Here is a 15,691-nt window from a genome sequence, read left to right on the forward strand (position 1 = left end):
TATTTGGATTTGAAATTAGATAGCCTACTACATGCTTAAATAAAGAGCGTATTTTGGCAAACTTAAATAAGAAGCCTGTGACAGCATTTACTTGCCTGCGGAAATCTGGTGCAGAAACATTCAGCACCTGGACACTGCCAAGATTAGGGCGAACTACAGTTAAAGCTCGCCAATTCAGCACCACATCCATTGAACAGTACCGTGCCCCTGGCAGGCCGCTCATGCAATGGTTGGGCCTGCGGTTGCAGGAAGGCCTGCTAATAAGACATTCTGCCATGCTTTTACTATTCTTCTCATTCCCCTTTCCCCTGAAAATTTGAATTGTGAAATTATTGGAAATAAATAGGCTGAATGTTATTATTGCAATACTGTTCTCAGACTCTTGGTAGGCCAATCCCGTTACTAAACATTAATTCACACATCATTGCATGGGCCTAGGTCTAAACAAAAATCTGCTCAAGTTTTCTTTGAGTAATGTCCCGTTTACATCTCAACTTATTTCATTAAGCCGTATTTCATTAAGCCGTAGGTCATCTTCATGCAATCTCGTTCTGCAACTGGATGGGGAGCATAGGGAGCGTTTCACAACGCAAGACAAGATGGAGGAGAGTGAAATATTTGTATAACTAACCCAAGATAGACCATTGCATGTCATTTCCAATTGGAGCAAATTAATCATAGTGGGCAGAAAAAGCAAGGAAACTTTGGCAAAGGGTAAAGTCTACATAACGCAGTCCACTCTGTTTGTTATAGATTCTAGTTTTGGAAACAGAAAACTGTATGGAGATCAAATGTTTCATCGATGAGAAAATGTGCAGAATGTCGGCCAAAATCCATCTCGCTCCATCTTCTCCCACCGCCAGCCACTGGGATTCCGCTCATCAATCACCATATTTGGTAGTGAGTGGAAACGCCAACTGGATACTTCACATTTATACATCCGGTGAAATATCTGGCTAAATGTTCGATCTGTGACAATCACCGCTTCTGTTCCCCCTCTCTGGCGCTCAAGGCCGCCAGGCTGCTCATCCTTACGCACACCTGTCACCATCGTTACACGTGCTAGCGCTTCACCGAACTCCCCGTGTCTGCATTGATGTTGTTTTGTTTCTTTTGCCCAGACGCTGTTTTTACTTTGTTTCATGTCTATTTATTATTAAATCCTGACCCTGTACTTTCTTCCCGTCTCCCAGCGTCTATCGTCTCAAGACCGTTACAGTGGCCTAGTCTCTRATCAGGGATTGCATTTATTTTGGGAGATTGTAAAATATGACCTTTTCATTCAAGACAGGAGAAACATATTGTTTCAGTTGATAATAAAACATGTTTCGTTTAGTTAGGCTACTTTTTTCTCAACTTGTTTCTATAACTTTCTAGCAAGTTAAACTAGCTTACAGAGCCGCTAGCTAAAAGCTAGGCTATACTGTAGCTAGCGACCTCCACTCTACCTAATAATTATCATCAAAAACAAACGTCATTACCAAGACAATTAACTAAAACGGGAGGCAACATTCATAAAGTAGCCTATAATTGGCTTAACAGCCAATATGTATTATTTTTAACATACTATTAAAATAGTACACATTTACAATGGCGATTTTATCATGTAAATCTTGGTGCCGCAATCTCAACAATTCTTTTTTTAGAGGCATGCCAGCAAAGCCACTACACAACACATTAATTGCACTATAATGGTGACAATCGGTGCCCACAAACTATTAGGGTCTACATAAACCTGTCCCAACAGCAAAGCTTTCTTTACAGCACCATGGAGTGAATCCTTACCACTGCTACACCTGGCTATCAGTGAAGCCTTGTCTGGCAGCGAAACAGTTCATTCAGACTCATTTACTGCCTTTTTAAAAAACATAGCTGATATGGCTGACTTGCTTAAACAAATGTGGTTTCTACTGACAATTGAAATGTACAAACTATGTCATAAGGGGATGACAAACGGATAGGAGGCAATCTGTAATTTCAATCAGACAGTAATGAGCGAGCTAGGACGGACGTAGTCAATAAGCACTTTTGAAATGTACAGCAACAGAATACAGAACATGGGCCTTTCTTACAGTATTCTCCCTGTACACCAATTCAGAACCGTAGGATGAATAAATGGCGCATATAAGCAGACAATGAAATCTCTTACAATATTTGATGATTACTTTTCTCTAAAACATGCTATAGGCTACATGTGCACCACCAAGTCAGAACAATAGGCTAAATTATGAGGGGGAAAGGGACCAAATTATTAGGGTGAGTCACATGGGCTACTAATAGCTTACTACACAACATACATTTAGTAGTACTTTCTTAGCTACAGTATACATATATTACATCAGTAATGCAGCAGCATAAAATACATGTTTGGACTCACCTTGTTGTAATGTGCTCACTTGAACGGGAAGGTGGCGTGGCGGTCCTTCGTGGGCTAATTTAAGACTTGAACTACACACCCACTCCACTGAATAGCAGGCTAGTGATTGCTTTGCAAAACTTGCAGTTAGCCACTGATTCCTTCCAAACCACTCATTGTTGAATTTGCGATTTCCAACTTGTTGTACAATGTTTATGTTTATGTCCAATGGCCGATGAGCACCGAGACGTTTTATCTTTAATTTCTCTTTATAATTCCTCTTCATATGACAAGGATTGAAAAGGATTTGCCAGTAGATTGTCCACTTGATTCATGATGATGACTGCTAGCTTGCTAACTAAGATTTTGAAAGTATGATGTTGACATGATCAGTCCAATCAAAGCTACAGTAGATATAACATGATTTGACATCATTTTATCTGTGGCCAATGACCTTGTGCCTTCATGGATGCGCACTTCTAATGTAACTCTATGGCAGCACACAGGGGGCTTGAATTTTTCGAGCTCTACCCATATATTTTGCGGTGACGTAGTGTTCCCATGAGTGACAGAACACTGAGCCAATCATGGCGCAACAAAAGAATATTACCAACCCCTACGCTCCGTATTTCCGCTGGCTGCCCCACCACCACAGAAAGCACTGAGCTAGGCTGAAACATCTGCATTTTGGAGCTGCCTTACTCAATAAAGCAAAAAAGAGACCATGTTTGTATGCGGCTTTGTTAACTSAATTATGTTTTTTCTTACATTGTTTMCAAACAGATATGTAACACGTATTAATGCCAAAATAACATGCTAAACAGATTTTTTTTTGCTAAAAATGTGGGTCTCAAAACAGATGGGGTAGCCCTGAATGACGAGTCGCCACTGCTCATTTATAGGAATGGGTAATTGTTTATAAGTTGCTAGCTATCCCCTAAACCCATCATTGAAAACACATTTTCATCTTCTTCAGTAGTTTGGTAACTTCCTGGTTGGTCCCTTTACACCTGTCACATGCTACACTGTTAAAATTAAACACTAAAACTAGTGGCAACTGGTGGCAACTGAGATGCAACCAACTTAAAGGAGACAAAACCTTAACTTTGTTGGAGTATTGAAACATCACCCTGAGATGTTCTGAAACATGTTACAGTGTGTTGTACCACTTAATCAAGAGTTGTGCAACACCTTGCCAGAGACAGGGAACACTACCGGAAAGGGTTGAAAACATTATGGTGTTTCAAGTCCTGTTTAGTGCAGAATTAAATCCTTTCTCTTTTGGTGTTGTTTCCTCTCTTTAAAGATTCTAAACACTTTAACAGTGTTTAGAATCCTGTCTCGCACAGAATTAGTTCCCTCCTATTTTGGTGTCGTTTCCTTTCTTTAAAGCTTCAAAACACTATTTTGGTGTTTCGAATCCTGTATAGTGCAGAATTAGATCCCTTAGAATTAGATCCCAAAGAACACGAGACAAGTTTGTTTGGTGAAAATATACTTGTAAGTTTGTCCAGAGTAATATTTAATACATTGAAGCTTTAAATGCTTTATTTTCTTGGCATTTTATCAAATGACAACAAAACCTTAACAGGTCATTCACATTTGTAGATTGATAAAGACAGTTCTACTAAGATCTGAAACATATTTAGCGTATTCATATTCTCAGGAGTGGGTGTTGTTGTACAGTAAGTTGCAGGTTCATTGCTTGATTGGGGAAAGTACAGGACCTACTCAGCGTCTGGGCATTTCCCTTACAAGGCAAAAGGCGACGTGGAATGGCTCCACTGTAATGTAATTGGAGTCCTGAATAAGGGCTACCTCTAAAACCCAATTTCCATGGGCACTTAAAATTAGAGCCAAATTCGAGCTGGCTCGAATGGAATTCTCAAATTCGGGTCGAGGGAAACTCGGGCCAGCGCAACCGAGTTTCACAATTGGAGCCAGCTCGATTAGAATTCGGGCTGGTGACGCCATTACTATACAAGCACCAAAGTTGTTTTATATATATATATTTTTTTTTTTACATCCACCTAGTTCATTACTGCTGGATGCTGACAACATTTAGATAGCTCATTCTGGGCTTGTTGCTGTTAGCTAGTTCATGGACAAGCAGGACTGCAGTAGTCAAACATGACACAAATTACCACCATAGCTGGATCCTTCATTCATTTTTGCACTACACAATAAACGTGTATGAGAACAGTCAGCCCTCAAATGCTAGCTATCTAACATTAGCTTGCAAATCAGAGTTGAAAAAAAACTAGCTAGCTAACGTAGCAGGAATTTTAGATGGCCAGGTCGCATTGAAAGCTAGCTAGCTAGCTACATTTTATCAAGCCTGTCGTCTGCTTTGTTTGGTTAGCTAGCTAGCTAATAGCCAATGTCAAGGTAAGCAAGGTAGGAATTAAGCTAGCCTGTAATGCTAGCGACGACGCTAACCAGCTATCTAGCTAACGTCAGCAAGCTAAATACATGGCTCTGAGTCTGACTGGCACTGACAGCAGTATAGAGTAAAGTTAAATGCAGCATGATGAGGGAGAATTAAATCTTCAACATCTTGCTAGCTAGCAACATCAGCAAAGCCAACTGCAGTCATATATTGGCTACCTAGCAACATTAAATCATTTCTCATTTCTGGAGGGAGTGGAAACGCAATTTGAGCAAAAAAAAAWGAAAACGCATTTTGAGCTAGCCCACCAATTCCAGCCCAACCTGGGGTGACTTCAGTGCCAGTAGAAACAGGCTTAAGTGTACTACAATATACAAAGAATTAGGGGTATAGGGCTGGTGAAAGATGATGACCATCTACCGTGGGATTCTGGTTAGAGAAGACAGGCAGAGGTGTAGTTATGAGTCTTTACACATGTACAAACTACATCTCTGACCTGAGTCTTTATATTCAGATGGTACATGTTGCAATGGATTGAATCACAGTACAGTTGAGCTAGATGAGAAAATTGACATTTCAGTCAGCATTAGTCTGATCCTTGTCTTGAATGGCTTTGGTTAGAATTGACCCGTATGTATGGTTTTCTGCATGGAGACAGAGAAATAGTATCACAATGCATAACTACGTATTAACTGTTATAATATTAATAAATGTATATATGAATACACAATTATTACAAATATCATTATCAATAAACAAAATCCAAATATATGAATAAAGCTATGCAAATATAGCAACAAGATAACATTACATTTTAAAGAAGGATGTAATGTGGCATGAAAGGCCAAAGCTAGAGCAGACTAGCAGTGGCTATTCACTGTAGCAGCATGTGGGGCAAGCATAAAAAATTGATGAAGCTCATAAAGCTAGTAGGCAAACAAACCAGCAGTATTAACTAAAAAGGATGTAATTTGCATTAAAAAAACATGCACAAAAGGTGCAAACAACAACGTGTCAATTAACAACTACATTTAGCGTAAAGAAAACTGATCAATTAATCAAAATGGCTGCTTGGCTTGGACTATTACACTAGTGACTTAAACCTGACTTGACAGCTTGACTTGGACCATTTGCGTCCGAAATGCTACACAAAACACATGTTCACGTTGAGTGAATTCCTTTTCTGTTTCCTTCTTCAATGTGAAAACATTTTGTACTCAAGTGTTCATTGACGCACACTTTCTTGGATTGTTTTGGAAAGTTTCACCTGAGCGTTTGGTGTGCTCTCGCCTGTCTGAGTTTCTGAAGGACCCAAAGAGAGGGGAGGCACACACAAYCTTGCCTGTTTTTACACTAGACCAAAGAATAATCTAGAGGGCACTCCTGCCACGAATGCCCTCTCTCCACCTCCATGCCCCAGACTGGGGGAATTCTGAACAGTATGGCAGCACAATGTTTGAAATTCACATTTTACCTTTAATCTAAACATTTGTCTTCTGACAAGGGGACCCAGGCTTTAACTCAATGTGATTTACAAGTTCCTTACAAGTCATGTGGAGATATGGTTGAGTGGGTTCAATCCCCGCTTCCGCATGTCCCACTATTATTCCTTCTCTTTATCCTCCTGTTTATAATCTGTTTAAATAAAGTATTGAAAAAAATGTAGGTGGAGATATGTTGATTTAACATGGAATAAGTAAAACAAATGTCCATGTTTTATTGACTCAAATCCATGTAGGTCTATTTATCTCAAGACTGAATCGGCCCCAATGTGCTCAGTGTAACAAGGGTGGTCAGCACAGCTGTTAAAACTGAAGACTGGCTGAATGGACTACGGCAGTGTTTTGACAAGCAGGAGACCCAGGTTCAAATCCATATTGTCACACATACACCAGCTTTATACATGTGTCCTCTACTATAACTTAGATAACGTTAAATATTTTGATTGTAACATAATTTATAATCTCACAATGAGCCTGGAAACTGTAATAGTCTATAATTAGTGCCATTGGAAAAGTATTCAATTCCTGTATCCTCTTTAAAATATGAACATATTTCAGTAAACCATGGAGAAATATATCAGCTCTGGCTCTTAAGCTCAATACATTTCTAAAATGAGTCACTGGAAAGGATTGTGTGAGAGAGTATACAAAAATATTTTTGTACCGAAACCCCGCATTTTTTTCCACAATACTTTTAAAAACACCGATATTCAGATTGAAGATCCACTTTGAGTGTTTAAGAGTACTTCCATTCTGTTTTAAAACATATTCTGTGTATCAGAATACTTACATTGGGTTTACATTCAAAGACCATCCAAACACCAGATCTCAGTTTAGGTGCACTACTTTTCATGGTTTCAGTACACAATGATGGTGTTTTTAGTCTTTCTATTTGAACAGTGTACGTTTTCCATGTTTTTGGTTAACATTTCATCCCATCAGAACGTTTTTCTTGTAATTAATATATTTTTCTTAAATTAATGAATTTATGTCCTGGGGATGTTAATTTGGTGCTTATTGCAGACCATTGATGCAGCGGCTGGGTTGGTTCTGCTGCAACCTGCTGAAAACGTTCTCAGAGAGAGGTAACTGACACAGGTCTATTGGCTATCCTTTCGAGATACACATGTAGACTATTACAATAGCAATACATGCATGCAGATGCACTAAGTTTACCAAATTCATCGGGGCATGGAATCTACAAGGTGTCGAGTGTTCCACAGGGATGATGGCCCATGTTGACTCCAATGCTTCCCACAGTTATGTCAAGTTGGATGGATGTCCTTTGGGTGGTGGACCATTCTTGATACACATGGGAAACTGTTGATGGTGAAAAACCCAGCAGTGTTGCAGCTCTTGACACAAACCGGTGAGGTTGACACCTACTACCATACCCCATTCAAAGGCACTTAAATATTTTGCTTTGCCCATTCACCCTCTGAATGGCATACATACACAATGCATGTCTCAATTGTCTCAATGATTGAAAATCCTTCTTAAATCAGTGTAGATGAAGGGGAGGAGACAGGTTAAAGTGAATTTCACAAGTGACATCAATAAAGGATCATAGCTTTCACCTGGTCAGTATGTCTTGGAAAGAGCAGGTGTTCTTAATGTTTTGTGTACTCAGTGTATTTTTCTYCATTATTCTAATCAATGGGCTTATGGGTTATTTTCTCTTTCCACAGATTTAATTGAGTTCAATGTTAAGAATATCAATAGGTATTCCTATGAACAAGAGAAAGGGGAGTTCAGTGCTGCTGTGAAGCACTGAATACACATCTTACTTAGGCCTACTTCTTAATCCTGCTCATCCCCACTGGGACATAATGCCATTATATAATAGGCTGCTACACATCCAAACCAAAAGAAAACAAGCCATCAGCACTCGTTTTATTAGCTTTATTACTGAACCACAGGAGTGTTGTGCTCTCCAGGTAGACTTAACTCATCCCACATGAGAAGGAGCTACAATTCACAAGTCGACTGAGCAGTGAGTGAGATAATCTGTATAAGATAACGTAACGTGATAGCCTAAAACACATAAAAACAACAGATTCTTGTGGAATGTATGAAATGTTCACAAAAAAAKCCAAACGATAACGTTACCCCTACCCCATACAATAAGGAAACATGTGATTGGTCGTTTTTAAACTCAGTTCACTCACATCCTGCCTTTAGCATATTTATGTCAGAGATCTGATTGGCGGCTCATGTCTCTGGACACAAATCAAATGTCAAGGTTGCTATAATTACTACATCCCCATTTGAAGACAAGTAAACTGCAGGAAAACCCCAAATGTATGTTAATAGTTGGACCTGGCTTCCTCTCCTCGCCTCCTTCCCTCCTTTACCTTCCCTTCAGATCAGTGCAGATGAGGAGGCAAGGAGAGGAAGCCATTTTAGACTATTGACATACAGTCCATCAGGAGGTTGTGTTAGATTTCTTAGAAGAATCTTTGGCCTCCATTCTCTCCCTCTCTACTTTGCCCTTCTCTCCCTGGAAGTAGTCAGACTCGATAAAACGGGACATGTGGGACAGTGTGACATAAACGACCCCGTCAGTCTCGGTCACCGTGTGGACTCTTTGCTTGATGCCCTTGGAGTACCACCTTGTTGTGGGCACTGGGGCATAAGGGTTGGTGGCCCTGTAGATGCCCTCCCCCTCGGCGAGAGAGATCTTGTACTTGTGCTTTGGACACACTATGCACAGCTTGCCGTCAAATTCCTGCAAGAAGAATGAAATCAAGATAAGGTATTTATCAAATTGATTTTATTTAGATTGGGCATGCACATACAGAAAGGTATGTCGCTAGTACCTCGTTTCCAACCAGGGTACATGAATAGTGGAGCAAATTGTAAATGTGAAAGATGTGAAATGGATGTTGACTTAAAAATATTGCTTTATTATAGAAACCAATTACTTCTTTGCTGACAGAGTTACCAACCTGGCACAGACACAGGGCCGTAAATACCTATGAGGACACTAAGGTCTTTTTTTCTAATTTGAAAAATAAAAATAAAAATAAAAATATATATTTTGTACACAATAAAGAAAATCAATTACGGGTCAACATCTATATGTTGGTCCCAGCGGTGAACGCTTGTGTTGGTCCCAGCTCAGAACGCTTATATTTTTGATCTGACTGAATTCTAATCGCGCCTGCCTCTTTGCGAACAAGTAGACAAGAAGAATCATGACAGTGGATTGTTCGTTACATTAGCCTGCGTCCCCCGGATTTACGTTTTTAGCAGAAGCCTACATTCACCACTCTCTCAAACGGTTAACTCCGTGAAACGAACAACCCCAGGTAAGGGTCGGCTCAAGTAAGCGAGATGTGTTTGCGAGATGCCGGATAAAAGGCAATTTTTTTACCGATTCTCTGAAAATTAGTGCACAACTGGTGAATAGTTGCGTATAAATAGTCAGGTGGCAAGCAGCGGGCAGAGATTTATATTGTAGTGGAAGGCGCTACATGGTCAATCCGAAGTCTGCATTGGCCGTGCAGCATTTATGGTGATCTGGCCTCTGCAGAAGTCAGGGAATTCATACTTCCTGCGCTTCTCGGAGCAGCTCAGAGCTGTTGCCTGTTGTGAAAGAAATTGTCAAGGAAGTGAGTTCGTGTTATACAGGACCTCCCGCCCTCACCTAACGTCAACCAATCATGTCAATGCAGAGCTATACGAAGCCCTCTGTATTGTTAAAACATAAAGCCCAGTTTGGCCTCTGTGTGCCTCTGGAGGCTCAGCATTGCGTCACACCATCCATAATGTCTCGACAGTGTTATTGCATTTCGGTACAACAGAAGTACATTCATTTCCAATGGATCACTGCGTTTGCTTTGTAGCATTGCGTTGCAGAGGCAGTTGCAGTGCGTTCTGTGTGGTGCACACATTTGACTTGTCACACATATGCGTCAAACTGTATGCGTAGACGTTTTGACAGAAATGGTTGCACACATATCCAGATGATGCTCCGTACCATTTCGCGCAAACCCTGTAGGTGTGATCAAGGCGTAAATTCGATAAATACAACCAATGCACCACACAGAACCCACTGCAACTGCCTCTGCAATGCAATGCTGCAAGGCAAACACAGCGTTCCATTGGAAATTAATGTACTTCTGGTGTACCAAAATGCAATGACGGTGTCGGTGTGCTCGAGGKGTGAGCGTGATCGAGGCTGGGGTAATCTTTGCTTGTTTTTGCTGTTCTCCCAATAGCATTTTAAAGTGTTTTAATTGTATAGAAATGCAGTAAATGAGGGGGTGGGGGACCTCACTAAAACTCAAACCCTGGTTACAGCCCTGCGCACACAGACACATGAACACACAAACACACACTCAGGCCGGGAGAGGCACAGGGCCAGCTGCAGAGCAGCGACCCTGGAGCAGTTTGGGGGTTAAGTGCCTTGATCAAAGGCACCACGGCTGTATGGGGCACCTGAGATATTTATTCATCGGCAAAGAAATAGATTTATTTGGATCAAGCTTACGATACTAAGTCACTCACCTCTATGTCTCCATTTTGCAATGGTCCCCCAGCATCTGTCCAAAGAGGAAAGGATCAGAGTATTGCAGAATAAGAAAACAGTTCATGGCACTGTAACAATTTGCTGACTGGACACACCATACAGATGTTATGTGGGAAAATATCCCATAGAAAACAAAGTAAATCTACCACAACGGTAGAGAGATGCTCCCCTGTGCAAACCCCTTGACTTACAGCCTTATTCTAAAATTGATTGAATAGTTTTTCCCCCCTCATCAATCTACACACAATACCCCATAATGACAAAGCAAAAACTGGTTTTTAAAAATGCTGCTAATTTATCATTTTTAAAACCCTGAAATATCACATTTACAAAAGTACTTAGACCCTTTGCTGAGTACTTTGTTGGAGCACCTTTGGGAGTGATTACGGCCTTGAGTCTTCTTGGGTATGACGCTACAAGCTTGGCATACCTTTATTTGGAGAGTTTCTCCCATTCTTCTCTGCAGATCCTCTCAAGCTCTGTCAGGTTGGATGGGGAGCGTTGCTGCACAGCTATTTTCAAGTCTCTCCAGAGATGTTCAATRGGGTTCAAGTCCGGGCTCTGGCTGGGCCACTCAAGGACATTCAGAGACTTGTCTCGAAGCCACTCCTGCGTTGTCTTGGCTGTGTGCTTAGGGTCATTGTCCTGTTGGAATGTGAACCTTCACCCCAGTCTGAGGTCCTGAGCAGATTTTCATCAAAGCTCTCTCTGTACTTTGATCTGTTCATCTTTACCTCGATGCTGGCTAGTCTCCCAGTCCCTGCCGCTGAAAAACATCCCCACAGCATGATGCTGCCACCACCATGCTTCACCGTAGGGATGGTGGTTGGTTTCCTCCAGATGTGACGCTTGGCATTCAGGCCAAAGAGTTGAATCTTGGTTTCATTAGACCAGAGAACCTTGTTTCTCATGGTATGAGAGTCTTTAGGTGCCTTTGGCAAACTCCAAGCAGGCTGTCATGTGCCTTTTACTGAGGAGTGGCTTCCGTCTGGCCACTCTACCATAAAGGCCTGATTAATGGAGTGCTGCAGAGATGGTTGTTCTTCTGGAAGGTTATCCCATCTACACAGAGGAACTCTGGAGCTCTGTCAGAGTGACCATCGGGTTCTTGGTCACCTCCCTGACCAAGGCCCTTCTCTCCCGATTGCTCAGTTTGGCCGGGCGGCCAGCTCTAGGAGGAGTCTTGGTGGTTCCAAACTTCTTTCATTTAAGAATGATGGAGGCCACTGTGTTTTTCGGGACCTTCAATGTTGCATACATTTTTTGGTACCCTTCCCCAGATCTGTGCCTCGACACAATCCTGTCTAGGAGGTTTACGGACGATTCTTTCAACCTCATGGCTTGGTTTTTGCTGTGACATGCACTGTCAACTGTGGGACCTTTTATAGACAGTTGTGTACCAATGGAAAAAGGATGCACCTGAGCTCAATTTCGAGTCTCATAGCAAAGGGTCTGAATACTTATGTAAATAAGGTATTTCTGTTTTTGTTTTTAATACATTTGCAAAAATGTAAAAAAAAACTGTTTTCGCTTTGTTATTATGGGGTATTGTGTGTAGATTGCTGAGGAAAAAAGGTTTTCATCCATTTTTAGAATAAGGCTGTAACGTAACAAAATTACGAAAAAGTCAAGAGGTCTGAATACTGAGAATGTTGCAGAATGCATCTTCAAATTAGCTTGAGTCAAAGATCTGTTTGTGAAGTCTTGCCCAACTCCTATCATTGGCACAACAAACAAAAGCGCTGTTTACACCTCTATGGAAAGGGTTCTACATGGAAAGGGTTCTATGTTCTATCTGGAACCTAAAGGGTTCTACCTGAAAGCAAAATGGGTTCTTAAAAGGGTTCTCCTATGGGGACAGCCGAAGAACCCCTTTTTGGTTCTAGATATAACCTTTTTTTAAAGAGTGTACCTCTGTAGGTAGGCAGGAAGATCTGATCACAATTAGATCACAATATGTATTTTAATCGTCTACCCCTGTCAAAAAAATGTGGTCAAAATCATAATGCTGACAATATCAGGACAAAAGAAGTATGTTAGCACCACATATACAGGGTGCTAGGAGTTGGTAATGGCAATTGTCAAGACAGCACAAACAGATCTGGGACTTAGGCTATCTTCAAAGCACAGGAAGGACCATTTATTCTACTCACGGTAACAGTGGAAGTCCAAAGCATAGAAGATCTCCTGGTGATAGAGCACCAGTATGTCCCTGCCCTCCAGGTTCCTGAACGACCGCTTGGCTTTTATCAGGTCCTCCTTCATGCCCACAAAGTGCAGACTGGCTGCAGGCTCTTCCCCCTCTCCCATGTCCTCCATGGATATGATGATACTCCAAACACTGCTTGTAGTACAAAATATAGTGCCAGTTCAATATTTAATGTTGTATACATCAACAGTGACAAAATGCTTTGGATTAAAAGGCAGATGCAATTCATAATGTATTTGATTTCTCACATCTTCAAAACATTTGTCTGTGAGCATGTCCATATAATTAAAGTGACAGTATAAATCTGTCATGGCTACTTGATGGAATCTGATCCTTAAGTATTTTATGTATTACAGATAATGAGCATATCAGTTCAAGTTGAGTAATTTCTGATAGCACATAAATAGTATGAGTAGCAGGAGTCTGTGCCACATGTCCAACACCCTCTGGCTAAACCATGTAATTTAGTAAGCTGCATATTTCATGTCGCCCTGATGCATTCTATTTAATAGGCCTATTTAGATACACAACAATAATCAGTTGACGCTAACAAGATAAATGTATTTTATCCTTAATGAAGATTGTTTGAATAAAAACAAACTCTCTCCCTCTCTCTCCATCAGAAAGTGAAAACAAGTTTCCATTCCCACTTTCAAATCAATGTTAAATTGTGTTTTAAATTTTTTACCTTGGTAGCAGCTTGTTTCCTCTCTTGCAGAAGTTGTAATGAGCTCATTTTTTATGTACCCAGAGGCCTAGTCTAATAAGGCGGTATACCATGTCGTTATCTGGCCCCTCCGGCCCATTTCAGTTGTCCCTATCTACCCATCTCACTTTCTGGAGGGGGGACGTTGTTCTTATCTCTGTCGAACACAAGGTGGATATTCACACAGACAGACTATAATTTTTTCTGTAAGATAAAGGATTACATATTTTAAAATGAATCAATTAGTATGATTTAGTAAATGGATATATCATACATGAATTACAAAGTGATAGCCTGCTAAAGATTTCAAATACAAAAATCATCTTAACTATCAACATATTAATTATCTTAAGATGTGTGCTGTCATTTTTCTTGTTGTTGTTAATTAATTCGTATATTTTTTTGTTTTAATGCGATGACCTTTGGATAGCGGACCTTTCATCAATGTTCACTATGAACACTCCAGACCCCTTTTTCAGCGTACCACTTGCCTAGCCAGTAGCCATTCAGCCAATCGGAACGCGAGAATGAGGAGATCTACGTCCAGTGTCTGAAATCAAGAAATGTATTTCTAAAAAAAAAAGTGGCTAATTTTAAAGTAAGTGTTGTGAATGTATACAACTTCCTATAAAAATACATTTTTGATTATTGTGGGAACAAATTAGCCAATGGCTCAACATACCCCATACAAATAATGATTACATTTGTCCGTTTTATGCATAAAATGCAGTGTTTCTGCAGTTTGTAATGCATATGAACTTATTGTTAACAGAGCAGACACCATCATGTCCCGTGTATACAAACGTAAAACAAGCAGAAGTCTGGCCCCTCTTGAGGTTCTTAAAAGAGCAACCAAGGAAGTGAAAGAAGAGGAAAAAGTCCATACGATCAGCAGCAAGGGATTAAAAAAATTGACCGAATGACACTGAAGAGGTACATTGGCATTGACAAAAATAAAATGACCATGTACCTGTGCGAAAGAGAGGCTATGATAGAGTCGCAGAGGCATACAAGATCTTGTCTAATAACATGGATTCTGAGCATGCTAAACATATCAAGAATTTAGCGGACAAATAAGGCGGCTCATCTTACCCTGTCCCGATGCTCAATTTACCAAATTTTTGGACGAGCTATGTTTACAGGAATTCTGATTATTTCCAGGGATACACATCTTGATATATTTGTTTGAAAGAATACTATATTTCCCTTGACGTAGTAATGCTGAATGTAAAAATGGCTCAACATACCCCACTCTCCCTTCTATGAGCTATACACCCAAGGAATAGACACCAAACGAATGGGCAGAAAAGGCTAATGTACTTTCCAATCATTGACTAGAACTGTTTTTGTGTTAAAGGGTAATTCCGCCACTTTTCAAACTCATATTGAGTATCTCCAGGACAATACCAGTGTCTACATATGTGAAAACGGCGCATTTCTGTTTTGTAGAAAAAAAATAAGTAAAAAAAGTTCATCCCGATGACATCATCAAAAGTTATTTTCAAACAATATGAGATTCGCGGTAACTTGTGGAGCAAGAAAATACCCACAGTTTGGGTCTTTATAATTTAACACGTTCATACATTTTTAATACGTTGATTACAATATCACTCGTATTTCATGTCACAACGATTCACCGATACGTATGCTATGATMCTGGTKAAGTTGTCTCGCGCACCTGCCGTTGTCACACGAGCGTAGACACACTTCCCCAAGCTATGGACAGGGCTGGTCATAAAAAAAGCTAGCTAGCTGATGGATGCAAACAATGTTATTCCCCAAAAACAGCAAAACGACAACCTATTTTAGTAGCTATAGTTAGCTAACTTTCTAGCTAGGTGGCATCATTTAAAATACCCCTAATTTCGAAGACAGTTCTTATTTGATTAATGTTGGTCGGGCCCACCTATGTGAAGCTAGCCACAATAAYGATTAGCCACAAAGTGGAATTTGTGATTCGCCTTCAAAATAAAAGTCTACCAATGAAAGTAATGC

At 40.4% G+C, this 15,691-nt stretch overlaps 1 protein-coding gene across 4 annotated transcripts; it reads right to left on the bottom strand.

Moving 5' to 3' along the window:
* Positions 1–8,134: 8,134 nt before the first annotated feature.
* Positions 8,135–14,933, bottom strand: LOC111962664 (Rieske domain-containing protein-like). 4 transcript variants are annotated; one of them, XM_070443116.1, is made up of 6 exons: positions 14,789–14,932; positions 14,132–14,246; positions 13,679–13,853; positions 12,935–13,125; positions 10,760–10,794; positions 8,135–8,975 (listed from the first exon to the last, which is right to left on the bottom strand). In XM_070443116.1, exons 4-6 carry the CDS (start codon positions 13,098–13,100, stop codon positions 8,673–8,675), a joined length of 504 nt encoding a protein of 167 aa, XP_070299217.1. In that variant the 5' UTR covers positions 13,101–13,125; positions 13,679–13,853; positions 14,132–14,246; positions 14,789–14,932; the 3' UTR covers positions 8,135–8,672. The 4 variants fall into 4 exon arrangements, with proteins under 4 accessions (XP_070299217.1, XP_023841719.1, XP_023841710.1 ...); XM_023985951.2 differs by lacking the exons at positions 13,679–13,853; positions 14,132–14,246 and having other exon boundaries at positions 12,935–13,122; positions 14,789–14,933; XM_023985942.2 differs by lacking the exons at positions 13,679–13,853; positions 14,132–14,246 and having other exon boundaries at positions 14,789–14,933.
* Between the last annotated feature and the right edge of the window lie 758 nt (positions 14,934–15,691).

The sequence above is a fragment of the Salvelinus sp. IW2-2015 genome, linkage group LG1 (assembly GCF_002910315.2).
Source record: "Salvelinus sp. IW2-2015 linkage group LG1, ASM291031v2, whole genome shotgun sequence".
In the NCBI taxonomy this organism is placed as follows: domain Eukaryota; kingdom Metazoa; phylum Chordata; class Actinopteri; order Salmoniformes; family Salmonidae; genus Salvelinus; species Salvelinus sp. IW2-2015.

What these genes read in the sequence shown, in the direction of transcription:
- LOC111962664 (XM_023985951.2), bottom strand. Translation starts at nt 13,100, where the DNA reads ATGGAGGACATGGGAGAGGGGGAAGAGCCTGCAGCCAGTCTGCACTTT. An exon ending in TTTGGACTTCCACTGTTACC is followed by an intron (nt 10,795 to 12,934) that starts GTGAGTAGAATA and finishes CTCTTTGGACAG; the next exon opens with ATGCTGGGGGACCATTGCAA. An exon ending in TGCAAAATGGAGACATAGAG is followed by an intron (nt 8,976 to 10,759) that starts GTGAGTGACTTA and finishes TTCTTCTTGCAG; the next exon opens with GAATTTGACGGCAAGCTGTG.